The sequence below is a fragment of the Hemibagrus wyckioides genome, linkage group LG05 (genome assembly GCF_019097595.1).
Source record: "Hemibagrus wyckioides isolate EC202008001 linkage group LG05, SWU_Hwy_1.0, whole genome shotgun sequence".
NCBI lineage: Eukaryota > Metazoa > Chordata > Actinopteri > Siluriformes > Bagridae > Hemibagrus > Hemibagrus wyckioides.
This window is the reverse complement of record NC_080714.1, coordinates 6,221,683-6,239,417: the sequence shown is the minus strand read 5'-3', so window position 1 is coordinate 6,239,417 and position 17,735 is coordinate 6,221,683. Positions and strand designations below refer to the sequence as shown.

The 17,735-nt window shown below is 39.5% G+C and overlaps 1 protein-coding gene across 3 annotated transcripts in view; it reads right to left on the bottom strand.

Moving 5' to 3' along the window:
• Positions 1-138: 138 nt before the first annotated feature.
• Positions 139-17,735, bottom strand: part of adrb3a (adrenoceptor beta 3a) — a 28,661-nt gene continuing 11,064 nt past the window's right edge. Inside the window, exon 2 of one of the 3 annotated variants that reach the window (XM_058389778.1) lies at positions 139-277. In XM_058389778.1, coding sequence (XP_058245761.1) covers positions 169-277 — 109 coding nt within the window. In that variant the 3' untranslated portion in view covers positions 139-168. Of the gene's footprint in view, positions 278-7,624; positions 8,507-11,889; positions 12,794-17,735 lie in introns of those variants that run through there. The other 2 variants (XM_058389780.1, XM_058389779.1) reach the window with 2 other exon arrangements.

The following is a 17,735-nucleotide window of genomic DNA, read 5'->3' as shown; positions in this document are numbered from 1 at the left end:
GTGTCCCAAATGATGTACTATACACTTACACTATGTACCCTAGTGTCTCATGTATGGACTTCAGAAGGGTGGGATCGTCTCAAATGGAGCACTAACTGGAAGTATAAGCCATTTCCCAGTGGATAGCAAATGATGTCAATCTGGCTATAGTAGAACATGTTTAAAAAATCAATCACACAATATGAGTTCATTAAAAAAGACGTCTTGGCTTATCCGCCAGAGTGTCGTCAGCCATCTTGAAATTTTCTTCTCACCCAGCGTCAGCTCCGCCTTTCTTCTGCAACGTAAGAAAAACTGTGAGTGTCCAATATTTTTGCGGGTGAATAAGTGCATCATCCTGGTACTTCTTCTTGTAGGAACACACTACTCACACTATTATCCTACACACTTGTGTAAAACTGGGATGTGTTTTTATCACTCCTCTTGTCTCTATTTGCTACATACAATTTCAAAATTGTGTAATAATTTGTGACCATGTGTCAGTCAGTCTGTGCGCTGGCATGGTAACACAACCGGGATCTATTTTCCTTGTCTGAGGAAATATAAACACAGTTCTTGACCATGTTGTGTCTGGAATGTCAGTTAGCGTGATATTAATTTCTTGTTGCCTAAACAGAGTCATGCTGCTGTGCTGAATATCATCACAGCTGTGATTACCTACTGCTTAAAAAAACGGCCTGCTTGCTTGTACGATCTTGTATAATTAAACAACCAACAGAAATATTGCAGTTTTTGGTTACAACTTTTAGATTTAAATGAAGGATTTTCTTTAGTATTTCCAGTTATGACGTTTGGTTCAGAACTAATGTTTTTAATGGAATACGTTATAAAAACAGCATTGAGCTATTTTTCTTTACATTTTGCTTTCTTTTCAAAAGTTCGCTATCCGGTTTGAACTCCTTTGGTTTGGTTTCTTCTGAAAACAGTAAACTGGCCCAAATGGGACATCCAGGTTTTCATCCACGTTGCAAAAACATGCAGGCAGGTGGGTTGGCTGCTCTGAATTGATGAACTGGTGTGTCAGTTCAGAGTCTATTCCCACCCTGCACCCACTGTTCCTGGGTTTGGCTCCGGCTCCACCATGACCAAGCTGGAGCGGTTCATGAAGATAAATGAAGGAGTAAAACGTCAAACCAGCATATTGGTCCTTTTCTTCTGGCTGGTGTGATGCTGAAAGGTGTACTTTTTTATAAAATGATTGGAATCAGGTGCTGAGCTCCTCTAAGAAGAGTTCAAGTGATTGAAGAGGCCTTGAGATGAACAGGAACCTGGAACGTGGTGTCTAAAGATGGAGGTTGGTGGAGCCGAGGTGGACCCGAGTGCTTTTCTCAGGGAAGTCTGGATTTCAAACCTCGCTGCTGGTGTTCGAGCAGAGGAATCGCAAGAATGTGCTGAGAAGGGTGAACTGAGAAGCCCTGGAATAGAGCATAATTGATCCACAGTAGAGATTGTTGACTTTTGGATGATGTGGATGTGCCAGATTAAACCTGGGGGAAACTACTGTATACTTTGCAGCGTGACTACGTAAATTGCTCGTTTATTACTTTAGCTGTGACAGTTAGCCAAAACATTCACTTTTTAGGTCTTCAGTTTTTTTTTTTTGCTCTTTTGTGTTTAGGTGTGATTAATACATTTACAAGCAGGAGGGTGAAGACTTTCACTATTCCCATAGCTATGAACGTTTTTTTGAGAAGCTTTGAAGGCTGTTCCTAAGTTGCATAAGGAAGACATTTGCTAATATTACAAGCACATGGGGATGTTTTTTTGAAGGGCTATTCTTTACTATTATATTTATATTATTCTTTACTATTATATCTATATATTATATTTAATCTACGATTGCTTCTTTTCACCACCTGGTAATTTTTGAAATGGAGTTTTCAGAGCCTCATGTGTTTTCCCCCCATTTGTCTGTTAATATCAGAATCAAGCTGTTGGAATAAATAGAAATATCAATTTGAAATATAGAAATATCACATACAAAATCATACACGATTTGACACATGCAGTAAAATGCTTTTTTACGACTATGTTTTATAAAAAATAAAATCAATTTTAAAATCGATTCTTGATTAAAAAAAAACATAGACAAAATGAAATGAAATGGAATAAGACAAAAAAAAAAAAGATAAAGTGGAGTAGCAAATAATCAAATAAATAAATAAAATTATTTACATATATTTAAGTTTTAAAAATAAATGCAAATTATTTATTCAAATTTACTTTTTAAATTAATAATTTATTTCCGACCATGACAAAAGTAACAGATATCTTTTTTCCTTGTTTTTTTCCATGATATTTAGGAAATTTGTTGATGTAACTGCCCAGTTGAACATGTGATGAGTGAAAAGTATTTTAAGTTTCAAAATTTCTTTTTTTAACTTAAAAAGTTAGTGATATCAGTGGGAAACAACTGGACCCCAGTCTTGTAAATTCCAGTGTGTGGCCCTTGAGCAAGACCTTTAACCCTCAACTGCTTAGCTTTATGGTTTGGTTGTAATGCTGCTTCAACTTCAAAGTCCCTTTTGCTAAAAGCATACGGCAAGAAGCACCAATGCAGATGAGAAGCAACAGATTCTTAAACTCCAGACGGCCTCCTGGGCGTAGCCGACGGGTGACTTTCAGCTACCAGGTGGCATTCTCGAACCAACTGTCTGCCGTGTTTTTTCTTTCCGAGCCCGTCGGTCCGTCGAGCCGGTACTTTGACTGACTTTTTTTTATCTTGACTCTTAAAAGGAATTCCTGTTTCATCTTCACTGAATTCTCAGAAGGTGCACACACGACTCACGCTATCCTGCCGTTATCTTGTGCGTCTGCTTATCTGCACTTCAACACCCTGCCGAGCGCTGCAGTTTACTTTCAGGACAAAAACCACCGGTCCCTTCGCCTCTGAAGACAAAATGAGAAATATGTTGTTAGACTGGACTAGTCCTCGTTTGTTGTTGTTGTTTTTTTTTTGTTTTTTTTTTTACCATTAAGTCTAACCATTAGAAGCATACAGTTACTAGCATAATTAGTAACATACTGCGGGAGGCTCAACTGGTTAAAGCTTTGGGTTGTTCATTGGAAAGCTGAGGCTTCAACCCTGAGCTCTGCCAAGCTGACACTTTTGTGCTCTTTACTGAGGCCCTCAACTGTGCTATGACCTCAACTTCCTAATCTGGGATATACAAAGCAAAGAATTTCACTCTGCTTTTTTAGCGTGAAAATTTTTGAGTAGTACTTTACTTTACAGTTCTTTTTAGAAGTAACTCCACAGCTTTCTTTCTTTCTTTCTTTCTTTCTTTCTTTCTTTCTTTCTTTCTTTCTTTCTTTCTTTCTTTCTCTCTCTCTCTCTCTCTCTCTCTCTCTCTCTCTCTCTCTCTCTCTCTCTCTCTCTCCCTCCCTCCCTTCTAAGCTGACACTTTTAGGCTCTTTAGCAAGGTGCTTAACTCTCATCTGTGCTATGACCTCAACTTTCTTTCTTTCTTTCTTTCTTTCTTTCTTTCTTTCTTTCTTTCTTTCTTTCTTTCTTTCTTTCTTTCTCTCTCTCTCTCTCTCTCTCTCTCCCTCCCTCCCTCCCTTCTAAGCTTACACTTTTAGGCTCTTTAGCAAGGTGCTTAACTCTCATCTGTGCTATGACCTCAACTTTCTTTCTTTCTTTCTTTCTTTCTTTCTTTCTTTCTTTCTTTCTTTCCTACTCCCGTTTTTTGGACTTTCCTTTTTTCCCTTTCTTTCCTTCCTACCCTACCAATCAATTCCTTCCTTCCTCCCTCCCTCCCTCCCTCCCTCCTTCTAAGATGACACTTTTGGGCTCTTTAGCAAGGTGCTTCCTAAGATGGGATATACAAAGAAAATAATTTCACTGTGCTTCCTTTCTTTCTTTCTTTCTTTCTTTCTTTCTTTCTTTCTTTCTTTCTTTCCTACTCCCGTTTTTTGGACTTTCCTTTTTTCCCTTTCTTTCCTTCCTACCCTACCAATCAATTCCTTCCTTCCTCTCTCCCTCCCTTCCTCCCTCCCTCCCTCCCTCCTTCTAAGATGACACTTTTGGGCTCTTTAGCAAGGTGCTTCCTAAGATGGGATATACAAAGAAAATAATTTCACTGTGCTTCCTTTCTTTCTTTCTTTCTTTCTTTCTTTCTTTCTTTCTTTCTTACTCCCGTTTTTTGGACTTTCCTTTTTTCCCTTTCTTTCCTTCCTACCCTACCAATCAATTCCTTCCTTCCTCTCTCCCTCCCTCCCTTCCTTCCTTCCTTCCTTCCTTCCTTCCTTCCTTCCTTCCTTCTAAGATGACACTTTTGGACTCTTTAGCAAGGTGCTTCCTAAGATGGGATATACAAAGAAAATAATTTCACTGTGCTTTCTTTCTTTCTTTCTTTCTTTCTTTCTTTCTTTCTTTCTTTCTTTCTTTCTTTCTTTCTTTCTTTCTTTCTTTCTTTCTTTCTTTCTTTCTTTCTTTCTTTCTTTCTTTCTTTCTACCATTCATTCAACCTGCCCTTCCTTCCTTCCTTCTTTCCAAGCTGACACTTTTGCCTCTTTAGTGAGGCCCTTAACCCTGTGCTATGACCTTAATACCCTAAGCTGGAATATACAAAGAACAGAATTTCACTCTGCTTTTTCTGCTTGAACATTTTTGCCTTGTTCTCCACCGTTATAGTTCTTTCAGAAGTAACTCCACAGCTTTTTTGTTTTCACTTGGCTTTCCAAATGGACGTTATTATTTCAGTTTTTTTTTTGTTTTTTTTAAACATTGGTCAAATTGCATTGCAAATAGACACTTGCAATGGAAAACTCTGCCTGGTTCTGTCCAGGAAGAAATGTCTTGACTGTACATTTGGTTATAATTTGATCATATCTGGTAAAACCGGACAGTGTGTTTTCAGAGACGCTTTGCCCACTGATGTACTTTCCAATTCAACCATGTATTTGCTTTGGAGAATCTGCATGTAGGCTACTGTTACTCAACGCTCAAGTGTAACGTGATGTACTCTTCCAGGAAGCCTGTCCTCCACGCAGCCTGTCTGCTTTCATTCTGCTCTTTGAAATGTAACAGCGTTGAAATGCTGCAAGCTCCAGGCTTTACCCGACCGGGGAGAGATGAAGCCGAGGCTCATGTGCGTCTCGAGATGACGAAAATGCCTCCGTCGATAAGATCGTGGTGCCAGTTTAGTTCGGTTATCTTCACAAACGGCTATCTGCCTCGACCTGAACTCGTTCAATATTTATGGGATTTCTTAAGAGATGAAAGTTTTTGGATTTGAAGAAGCGCTGTATTTATTAACTTTTCATATGGCTCAAAACCTTGTCATAACCCACTGTTTTTGTGGATCTGCTCTTCCCTGTTGGTTCAGGAGCAAAACCAGGCTGAACATGTCGTGTCCTCGGCAGCATTTTTAGCTAAAAGGTTCCAGCTGTGTGTTTAACATCAGGCCAGACCTGGCACTGGTGCCCGGGCACTGCCATGGCTGGTGTGTGGAGGTGTGTGGTGAAGCAGAGCACCTTCACACAGCGTTTAGACACAATGCAGTGGACAGCGCTAATCACAAGCACTTGCTCTGTGTCACTGAAAACACTCCAGTTAGTTTGGAGTACAAACAGTGCATTTATTTTATTAGTAAATAAATAGATTGTGTTGTTGTTTACCAGAGTGTACTAACACAAATTGGAATCAGATTTCTTACTTTCAGTTCTTCCTCTTTCCTTTTCTTCCATCCCTTAGTTTCTAACTTTTTTTTAAGTTCACCTCCCTTCCTTCCTTCCTGCCTTCCTTCCTTCCCTTAGCTTCTGTTTCTTAAAGTTCACTTTCCTTCCTTCCTTCCTTCCTTCCTTCCTTCCTTCCTTCTTTTCTCTCTTCCTTCATTCCTTTCCTCCTTCCTTCCCTTAACTTCAATCTTTCTTTGAGTTCAATCTAATTTTTTCCTTCCGTCTTTTATTCCTTCCTTCCTTCCTTCCTTCCTTCCTTCCTTCCCTTAACTACCATTCTTCAAGGTCACTTTCCTTTCTTTCTTTCTTTCTTTCTTTCTTTCTTTCTTTCTTTCTTTCTTTCTTTCTTTCTTTGTACCCTACCATTCATTCAACCTTCCCTTTCTTTCTTTCTTTCTTTCTTTCTTTCTTTCTTTCTTTCTTTCTTTCTTTCTTTCTTTCTTTCTTTCTCTTTCTTTCCTTTCTACCATTCATTTAACCTGCCCTTCCTTCCTTCCTTCCTTCCTTTCCTACTCCTTTTTTTGTTCTTTCCTTTTTTCCCTTACCTTTCCTTCCTACCCTAGCTTTCTTTAAACCTGCCCTCCTTCATTCGTTCCTTCCTTCATTCATTCCTTCCTTCCCTTAACTCACTTCTTTCTTTCTGTTGCTTCCCTTTTTCATTTCCTTTTCTCCTTTCTTTCTTTCACTGCTTGCTTTCTTTGTCTGCCTCAGTTCCTTTCTTTCTCCTCTTTTCCTCCCATCCCTTTACCTTCTTCCTTCTTTCCTTCCCTTTCTCTTTCCTCCCTCTTTCCCCAACCAACCAACCAACCATCAACAAAATGGAATCTGACTCTTAAGAGTTTTAACTTTATTTATTTATAATATATATTTTTATAGGGCTGCATAATTAATCATACAATCTCAATCAATGCCGGATGTTGTATATAGTGGTACACTTACGCTGAAATAAGGCATTTTTGGTTTCGAATATTCTGTCACATGTCTGTGTTTTAGCATTAAGGGATCAGCTTGAGTTTAAGCTTCAGCATAATGTTTCAATCTCTCTGGAGAACGGCTCATAACTCCAGGATTCGGCTTTATTATATATAGATCACTTTCTAACACAATAACAAACTGATAAAGACCACAATGACAACACTGAAAAAATAAAAGATATAATAAAAAATAATATTTTTCAAACATAATTGTGCAGCCCTGGATATTTATTTATTTATTTATTTATTTATTTATTTATTTATTTATTTATTTATTTATTTATTTATTACATATTTCCTGTTATTATTCTGCTCCGATAATGTTACAAGAAAATCACATTGAAGAAGGAATTATGTACAGAGCTCAAAAAGCAGTATGGATGCTACCGACTGATTCCTCTGAAGAAAAAAAAAAATATATATACATATATATATAAAAATAATAATAATAATAATAATAAAAAACAGAACTGTATCAGAGGGCACAACAAATATCCTGAGATCCACAGAAAGTGTGTCCGTCGTTGCATTTAATACATCTTATCCTATTATTATTCATTTTCGTTTACTTTTCCTGGCGGAAATTGAAATCCTCAGCAATTGCACCTGACAATGAAACACGTGAAAAAGCGTCATCTGTTCTTCCTATGTTGTTGGGGTTTTTTTTCTCTTTCTTTTCTTTTAATGTTAGAATAAATTCTATATCAGGATGTTTTGTTAGTATGAAAAGCTATTTGTAAAATATATATATATATATATATATATATATATATATATATATATATATATATATATATATATAATACAGAATAATAATAATATCGTGCGTCATGCCTTTGGGATCAGACCACCGATACGCATCATCAGTCTTTTTGCCTATGAAAGAAATTCAAAAATGTTAGCAGCTCTGAAAGGGAATGAAAAGTAGAGAAAAAGAAAGAAATTCTCCTCTTTTTTTTCCTTTTTAGTTGTTTTTTTTTTTTTTTGTGGAGCCAAAGGGTTTGAGGGTTGTTTGTTTTTTGTTTTTTTTGTTGTTTTTTTTGTGCACATGGTGTTTGCAGCTTATAAAAGATGCAAAAACAAAAAACACAGAAAACATTAGCTACCATACTATTAGCTGTATATGTCGGTGAACAGACGCGAACCTGTACGACATGAATACATGTATCGTTCTGATAAACTCTGATAAAGCACATTCACAGGTAACATCAGGGGATAAAAAATAAATAGGAAATAATTTAACATGAAGTACAAAATTTGCTTTCAACCACTACTTTCTGTATTCTAAAAATCACATCTGTTTGTGCTTCCAAAAAAAAGGAAAAAGAAAAAATAATAATAATAAAAAGTCTTGTTTTGTGCGCCATAAGTGTTTGTGTCTTTGTTTTTTGGGAAAAAGATAGAAAGTTGCTGGAACGATGTCGGCCTGTGAGAAAATTCGGAGTGCTCAGAGACTACTCCGGATCCAACTTGGCTTCCACCAACCCCTTATAGATCGTTGTCCATCACACCGGCCCAGCTTAACTGGTTTAATCCAGTTATTTTCCCTAAAGGCCAAGAGTAATAGCAGCCTGGACGCGCTCCCCGCTGTCCATCCGCTCTTGTGCGCGCGCCGTCTCTGTGCGTGCCACCGTCCGATCAGCCGTTCCCATTTGGTTTATCTTGTTTGTGTATTTCATCGCAGTCATTTAAAAGGTTGCTTTTGTGGCTCCTTGCAGTCCGCGGTTCTGCCGGCCAGAAAGTTTCTCCAATCTCAGCTGAAATTAGTCTTCTCTGTTTCTTTCTTTCTTTCTCTCGCTCTGTATTTCAGCTTCTCTTCTTCTCATTCTCCCAGCCCATGTACGGTGGAACTAGAGAAAAGAAATAGAAGGAGATTTTCTTAGAAGCTTTGCCAGACACTCATGCATTTCTTCCATATATGATTCGTTTTTAATCTATAGCTTCATCTTAGCAGAACTGAAAAGGAGGGCTTGGTTTCCTTGAAAGCTGCTCTCTCTCTCTCTCTCTCTCTCTCTCTCTCTCTCTCTCTCTCTTTTGAGAAATCATGAAAATTAATGGACAAATCATGAGCAGCACGCAAGAGCAGGCATCCTTAAACCATCTGTAACTCCTTTGCTTTCTAACGTGTACCTTCTATCCCAAATGAAGACAGAAGACGGATTATTCATCTTTTAACCATTTAGCCGTCGACCTTTAAGTAGAAAGTGTTGTCTGTGCACTAGATAAAGTCTGAAGTTTAAAATGACACGATACAATAAATTTTTATTTATTTGCTTGTTTGTTTATTTGTTTGTTTGTTTGTATTAATACAGCACTGTTTTCTCGGTTCAGAAAGTCAGTTTCATCTGCTTGTTGACTTTTTTTGATGGTCCGCAGTAATCGAAAAACCAGTGTCACTAGTAAGGTTTCTGCCATTGGAAAGTCTTCAAGATAGAGGACATTTTGTGATTTTGCAGTAGGGAGAGAGAGAGAGGGAAGAGAGAAGGATGAGAGAGAAGAAAGAGGGAGAAGAAATAGGGTGAACAGAGCAAGGGAGAGAAGTAGCGAGAAAAGAGACACAGAGAGAGAGAGAGAGAAAGAGGAAGGGAAGAGAGATGATGAGAGAGAAGAAAGAGAGAGAAGAAATAGGGTGAAAGGAGCAAGGGGGGGAGATGAGAGAGACAAAAGAGGGAGAAGAATGAGGGAGGAAAGAGAGCGGTAAAGAGAAAAGTGACAAAGAGATAGGAGGGGGGAGAGAGAGAAAGAGAGAGAGAGAGAGAGAGGGAAGAGAGAAGGATGAGAGAGAAGAAAGAGGGGGAAAAAAGAGGGTGAACAGAGTAAGGGAGAGAAGTAGAGAGAAAAGAGACACTGAGAGAGGAGGGAGAAAAAGAGAGAGAAAGAAGAAGGGAAGAGACGATGAGAGAGAAGAAAGAGAGAAAGATGAGAGAGACAAAAGAGGGAGAAGAATGAGGGAGAGAAGAGAGAGGTAAAGAGAAAAGTGACAAAGAGAGGGGGGGGGGAGAGGGAAGAGAGAAGGACGAGAGAGAAGAAAGAGGGAGAGGAAAGAAGGCGAACAGAGCAAGGTAGAGAAGTAGAGAGAAAAGGGAGAGGAGGGAGAAAAAGTGAGAGAGAGAAAGAGGAATGGAAGAGAGACGATGAGAGAGGAGGGAGAAAAAGAGAGAGAGAGAGAGAGAAGAAGAGAGAGAAGAAATAGGGCGAAAAGAGCAAGGGAGGGGGACAAAAGAGGGAGAAGAACGAAGGAGAAGAGAGAGAGAGAGAGACAGACAGAGAGAGGACAGAGAGAGGAGAGAGAGCGGCAGGTGAGCAGGATTGTTTGTGGGACTTTTTGTGGTCATCAACTGTAACTTTAAACAGATTAGAAACTATAAAATGTCATTCTTTAATAAGCATCAAGTCATTCTTGGCAACTGTGGTACAGTATTAAAGACATAAAACACTCATGTTCTGTTCCTTACTTTGATGTGAAACACACGAGAAATCAGAAAGCAATTGAAATGACAAATGACAAATTCTGTCACGCTCCACTGAACTGCGGCGTAATGAGATGATAAAATGATGGCAATTCTGTTAAAGAACTGGAACACGCTGGAGTTACAGCGCTGATCACTGGTGGGGCCACAAACAGCGTAATTCAATAAGGAAACATGTTATACAAGTGTTTGTCAAAGAGCTTTCTATTCAACAACTGATTAACTGACTGCTCTCAGATGTTTACTGTGTTGCAACACTGTTAAATGCTCGAGTGTTTTTTTATAGTGTGCATAACCTACTTTATTCCCCAATAGATACGACCTAAAAATGCTGTATTATTGCTAAAGCCTGAAGCTCTCTCTCTCTCTCTCTCTCTCTCTTTCTTTTACTCTGTTTTCTTTGTCAAAATATCTCAAATCTGTGGTCTCATTGCTTAAACATCCATATATTTAAAGCCAGTTTTCTCATCTGCTTGGCTGTCCTGTTGAACTTGGCAACCGGGGAACGACTTGGAGATGACAGAAAATGCAGCACATGACTACGGCATTAGTGCTAGGTTTTAAGTTTAAAGCTTAAACCTCCCACATATCCTTTCCTACTTTTCCCTTCAAGCATCCTGTCTGAAATTTGACTGTGTTTTAAAAAAAACAAAAAAAAGTTATAGTGATCTGCAATACAGTGTCGGGAGCATATCACATATCCCTCGTCCCTGTAACATATGCCGTCGCTCATCTTTTTCCCCTTCATGCCGTTCCCCTCCCTCCACGGCTGATCTCATCACCGCTCCCTTCATCACTCGGAATGCCGCAGATTCCGATCCTATCGCAGCTACTGTACTGTACATGTCTCCACAGGAACAGATAAACAATACCCAGCGTTTATGTCCTATCAGAGGGAAAAGTTTGGGTGGGTGGGTGGAGGGGGGAGGGGGGTTAGCGGGGGAGGTCAAACTAAGAAATGTTCAGAGAGGGCCAGGCCCTTTAGTTCAATCCTCCAAGGCATAGGAGAGAGTGCAGATCCCATCGTGAGTGATGTCATTTTAAAGCCTTGTTTTTGCACCTGGTAGGCTAGAGAAGCGGCGGACTTTTGACTGACAGCGACGCTAAAGTGGTTACGTTTCTGCGCACTTGTTTAAATCTCGGGTCACAACTTCAGATGGCTGCGGTTGGAGTCTTTAAACAAGGAGCTTAACCCCTCGACTGGTCGGGAAAATGGCGTGTTGTTGGATGTAAACGCGTAAATAGAAAAGATAATTAAGGTAACGTTACTTAAATATGATGCATGTGCCATATGTAAATAATCACAGGCCTCATGATGCTAACTCAGCTTGCATAACTTGCGTGTTTGTGTACAGGATCTCGTTTCAGAGGAGCACTCAGAAGCTTGGATCTAGCACTCCAGAATCGAGGTTTAATAATTTCACATTACACCACCACCAAATCCTGCCTTCGGATTAATCAGATCTAAACGATGAAAAGTGTTTACTGGTGAAGGAAAAATGGCTGGACTGGTTTGACCTGACAGGAAGTCACAACGTCTGTAACCACTCTTTACAACCATGATGAGCAGAAAAACATCTCAACATGCCAAAACCCATAAGGCGAATGAGCTACAACTGTAGAGCACCACATCGGGTTCCAGTCATATCAGCCAAGAACATGAATCCGAGGCTACAGGCTCACCAAATCTGCTAGACGGCTGAAGGAAAAAAAAACAAAAAACTTTGCCTGGTCTCGTCCTGGTGTATATCCAATGATTTTTCCGCTATAGCGACCTTAAACACTTTAATTAAGTCTCTGTACATAGCCAAGGCTAATCTGCTGGCCCTGGTAGCTTATATATATATATATATATATATATATATATATCCTTTCAGTAAATGGTAGGGTGTCATATATGACAAGAAACAATATATTGCCTAGACCTTGCCTAAGCTTGATCCAAGTCCTCTACTGACGTTTTTCAGCTCGATTAATCAGATTACCTCTGCGTTTGTGTCCGCACTTAAAAATATAGACCAATTAATCATTGTGAATAATTGTTCCCGTTGTAAGTAAATTGATTGATTTCATGCTGTTCCATGGACTGCTGCTGTATTTGGTAAAACGCGCCAGTGAGGTGTCAGACCCAGACGTCTGCTGATTTCCATGATTGATGGTCTGAAAATATTTGAATCAAGTCTCTCTTTGCTGCCGGGCCCATAATGGCCACCTGGCTCGTGTCTAATGTTTCTTCATATTACCATTCTGCTAACTCATCTCAAACCTTTCCCTGTGTTTTTTCCCACTTGCAGTTCTGCTGCTTGCTTTTTTTTTTTTTTTTTCATTTTTACTTTCAAGACTATTCTTTAAAAAGGCCAGAGGGATATCTGAGACCATTAAACTCAATGGCCCTGTTATGAGGGAATGATGTAAAGGATCCATTTTGAAAAATCATTTGGAGACAATAAACGGTGTGACGGTTGATCAGTAAAATGGTATACCATTCATCATTCATCCATCTTTCAGTAACTGCACTGCTTCATCCTGGTCAGGGTTGATTCCTAGAGGCGCTACTCCAGGACTCGAGAGGGTAGAAGCAGCTGCAGAACAGGTCACGGTACAGGAACTGTAATCATTCCTTCATTCATCAAGCTTAAGTGCTTTATCCCGGTCAGTGTCCTGGATCTGGAGACAATCCCGGCAACACCGGGTGCAAGAAGGAAACACGCTGGATGGGATGCCAGTCCGTCATCAAGACTTCATGCACACTCACACACATTCACAACATCAAGCAGTTAATCCACCTACTGGACGTAGAACCCCTTTAGAGCCTGGAGGAAACCCACACGGATATCAGAACAACATGCAAAACCCCACACAGGCAGTAACCTAAGCCTGACAGGAACCTTGGAGTTGTGAGGTGCCAGTTCTACTGCACCTGATGATGCACTACAGAGCCACCACATGCTATACCATGATAAGAAAATAATCTAATAAAAAGAAACACTGTTAACACGATACCTTTAGTGGTGTATAGACAGTATCATGACTTTGTGTATATGCGTAAATTATTGGAAGAACTTTCTAGAAAGAAATTCCTGATGAAGAAGAGGTGAAATCGGTGAATTTTAGGCACTGCTTGAAAAAAAGTATAATATGTAATGCGATTATACTAATAAAGCCACAACAAATATAGGCGCATGTCATCTTGTTAAAAGATGTCAAGAATTAATAATTAAAGAAACGAAATAAATTTTGTTTAAATAAATAATAAATCATAATTAAAAAAAAAAAAAAATGCTAGATAAGTGTGCCTGCCATTTATTCCAAAAATAAAATCCATAATAAAAAGTACTCTATTAAACACTCATGTGATCTTGCAGATCAGGGCTATTTTAATTTTTAATTATAGTAATTTAAGGATAAAATGGATAATTAAAATGGAATTATTATTATTATTTTTTAATTAATTATCTTTTTTGGCCATGTACATTTCCAATACATTTTTTTTTTAGCTTCTATTATCTTCTAAGCATAAAGATTGAAAAGAGCAAGGGGCAGATGTGCAACCACATGTTTAATCTCTGGACCTTTGATCTTGATCAGCGACTCGTTTTTCGAAATCAGCAAGAGAAAGAATCGTATCAACCCGGTGTAATGGGTCATGTTTCTATCCCTTCTCACAGTTACATACAACTCTCCCAAACAACAACAACAACAAAGAAAAACCCGTCTCATTTTCCTGTGGATTTTCCACTTGCTTTCTTTATTCTTTTTATTTCTTATCTTTACATTTTTGATTTCTTATTAAGATTTAGGATTTGGGGAACGATTCAAGTTGTGAAAAATCACTTCACCGTGTTTTATTTTTATAGCCAGACCGCTATTTTCAGCTCAGACACACTAAGATGTTTCAAACATCAGCATCATTTCCATTTAGTCACCCAGCAGACGCTTTGACCCTGTTTAAACCTGGACTTTTTCTGTGACTCGAGTGTCTTAGACAGACGGTGCATTTAAAGCAGATCTAATTTGCAGCGCTCGAGCTGTACCTCGAAGCGTGAGACGCATTTTAATCAGATTCATAAGCGTGTAAATCTGACAGGTGAAAGGTCTCCAAACACAACATAACGGCTTTGGTCCACGAGGGCCGAATCTGACATCTCAAAGGAATTCAAATTTCCTGATTTCCATCCTTTTAGCATAAAACGATGTCAAATGAGGGAAGACATACAGTAGAAACAAGTGTTAAGAGGGAATCAGCATAGTGAAGGCGATACGGCTATCCGGCGCTGCGTATCGATAAAATCTACCAGAATTCACTCCAAATACAATACGCATGAAAAGACCAGGTGTAAACGACGACACTGCGTACATCCTAACCATCTGTAGCTAATCAGAATTATCCCACTCATTTCCTTGCTAGCCGTCGCTTGGTGCTGAGCTGTAATTGCTTTCGATTGACGTAATAAATATGCAGTTGTTTAGCTGGATGATTACACATATTACACCACTGCAACACGTACCGTCGGTTTCCGAAGACGTGCACAAAGATCCATAGACGCAATAATAATTATGTAATCGAGGCGTAAAGCTGTCTGGCAATCATGGGATTTAATTACTGCCGCATAAACCTAGCTAACATCGCTATCGCTAGGTGAGACGTGACGAGAACACTCAACCCTCACACCACAAGCCAATACTTAATTTGCGCCTCTCTTCATATGTCACGAAACCTTTTGCCCTTTGACTCAGTCAACAGTACACACCCTTTCTGTTTGCATTTTAGGGGCTATATATTAACTCCAACACGGGTGACTGCGTGTGCCGAGAGTCTCAATGGACCCGCTGTTCTGTTTTTACAGCCAAATTGAAACGTAGACCGAAACTATCCAAAAAGGAAAAAAAAAATCAGCACCATCTATGACTGCGCCTAAAGAAACAAGAGTGGAAATATTTCTCTGAGGTCACTTCCGCATTCAGGTTTCCCCAGTGAGAAATTCGAGTGATTTACTGAGTTGACCACCATATAGTCCCAGTACAATACCTGTCACTTAGTACATCTAAGAGGGAAACGAGGTTACCGGCGTGTTGATGCGGCCCAACAATGGACATGGATGATTTATGTTACATTAAATAGGTTCTACATGTACACTGGAGGGCCTGTTGTGTTCCTGTAAGACATTATTTATACCCAAGGCAGTGATGGAGGACATACAGTTTTCATCAATCCTCACTCCCCCTGAATATAACCGAATGTTGGATTGACAAAAAAGACACAATCGGACTGCGTTTAGATTTGTTACGCTGAAAGAACTTCTTTCTCATGAGAAAATTGCCCACACATTGAAAGGAAATCTGACGCATGGTGCCAGGCTTTACCCCGAGCATAGAAAGTGAACGGGACACAGATGCAACTGGGAATTGCATAACATGCAACAGTATATGAACTCGCTCCTGCTGTTCTTCAAATTAATCATGAGAAAAAAGTCCAGACCCAGTTTAAACACATCGCCATTTATATACATTTACTCTGTACCTAGTCCTCAGGCTTGATCTGGATGGTGCGCCGATAATATTTGTGCTGGGCCGAGGATAGTGGGAGGAACCACAGGGAGTGGTGGAAAACAACAGAGCGAAGGTTCTGTGGGACTTTCCGATTTTTTTTTGACAGATTAGAGAGGTATTAGACCCAGAGAGACAAACAGACAGATTTAACCGTCCGCCTCATGTGTATTAATATGAACATAATTGGAAAAGAAAGTTCGTTATTGCTCTTCAGGGGCTTGCTTAGAAAAGAAGGTCAATCAAGGACAAACAAAAAAAGGGTTTTGTGGTCTGACTTTCTTACTGTTAACGGTTCTGGGTAGAACCAACATCAGAGTTTTTTGCTTCGAGAAATAGTTTCAGGTACAAGCTCTTGAGGAAGTTATAACCGTTTACCAAAGAATGCTTGAGGATCACTAGTTTATAAGATTTAGACTAAAAGTAGCTCTATTCATAAAATACTAAACTTTATATCTTATAATATATAAATATTATATCTTCAACAAATCTCAAAATTATTTGCCCACACCTTTGTCCCTTTTATTTATTTATTTTTTTTACAACAAGACTGTGTACGTCATCTCTGATGTGTAGCATGTTTGTCATTTTCTCCCAAGAACCCCTTCTGCTCAGACTGTTCTGCTAATACGTCGATTACTTTTAGCTAGCCTTGAGCGTTTCGCACAGTCTGCACAACGTTAACCCTCCAAGACTGTCTTCTCACCAGCCACCGTTACGGCACCTCGACCAGAAGCCAAGATATTAATGCGGTGTTCTTTAGGTCCAATTTCAGCGTAAACACATCTGTAGATTTTTTTACTGTCACTATTTCGCTCGCCCCGGTCTCGAAATAGCCGCTGCGAATTTGCTTTGGAATCCGGACGGCTGAGATCAGTTGCTCCGCCCCGTCCAACCACAACATTGGCGTGTTTGACCAAGCTTTGTCAGCAACTAAGTGACATGTTACATATGCCATGGCTGTAAATTCATACAAGGATTGAATAGGGCCAGTTACAGCTACGGCAAACGTCAGAGTACAGTGGACTTCATGTGATTTCTAAATGAAATCATCCGTTTTGGGGAAGAATGCGACTAATATGATTTTGTGGCCAAACAGATCGTTCTGAAGGAGTTCTGAAGGAGCTTTTGTACTAGTCTGTCTTTTGAGACATAAGACAGAAGTAGCATTGGCACTGGCGGCTGTCAACAAAATGCCGGCAGAATTTGGAAAATATTTCCCCTGGTCTGTTTGAACCAGTCCAGCCTCGAGGGTACAGATTACTTCTTATATACTCGTCTGCCAACCGAAACCACTAAGCTGACTTTTGACCCCTGCTTGCTCATCATTGCGTTAAGCAGATATTCTGTCTTTCTTGCCGTCTGTCTCAGTCTGGAATCACAAAAGTTTACGGATTCTAAAGATCCTGACCCTTAGTGATTTCTCACTTCCTTTTTGTTGTCTCCTCATATTGTTTTGGTCTGTTGTTATAAGCGCTAGAAACAAAGCTGAACAAAAAAAAACTGAATTCCCAGTTTAAGGATTGTATCACATACCCTTGCACTTATGCATGCTTTGTAGGTGGAGCATCAACAGTGCTGAATTACTTCCATTTGGAAATCTGTCTGGCTCGGGAAAGCACTTTGTAACTCTTTCCAGTCCTTCGTCGCCTCCCCCCCCGCCCCTCGCTCATCTGAAATCTATTTGGATCAGAATTCTTAAACAGAATTACCAACCTAATTAGCGTGTTTGTATATGCAGCAAATCAGATCAACCCCAAATCAGATCGATCTGATTTCCGAAGTGATAAAAACACGTTTTCCTCGTTCCTTGTTTTTTTTTTTACCGTCCATCTCCATAACTACTTTGAACCATTTGTTGAATATGGCGCATTTTTTTTTGACAGAAAAGTCCAATCATATTTTTCAAGCTGAGAAATACTGAACAATTTAAACAGTGTTCATCGAAGCCGACAGCACTGGGCAGGAGGTACAGGAACCATGTAAACAGCTCGCTATTGCTGTCATTTGTGATTGGAGGAATGTTTTGCAGCAAAGTACAAAGTTGATAATACACAGGCCA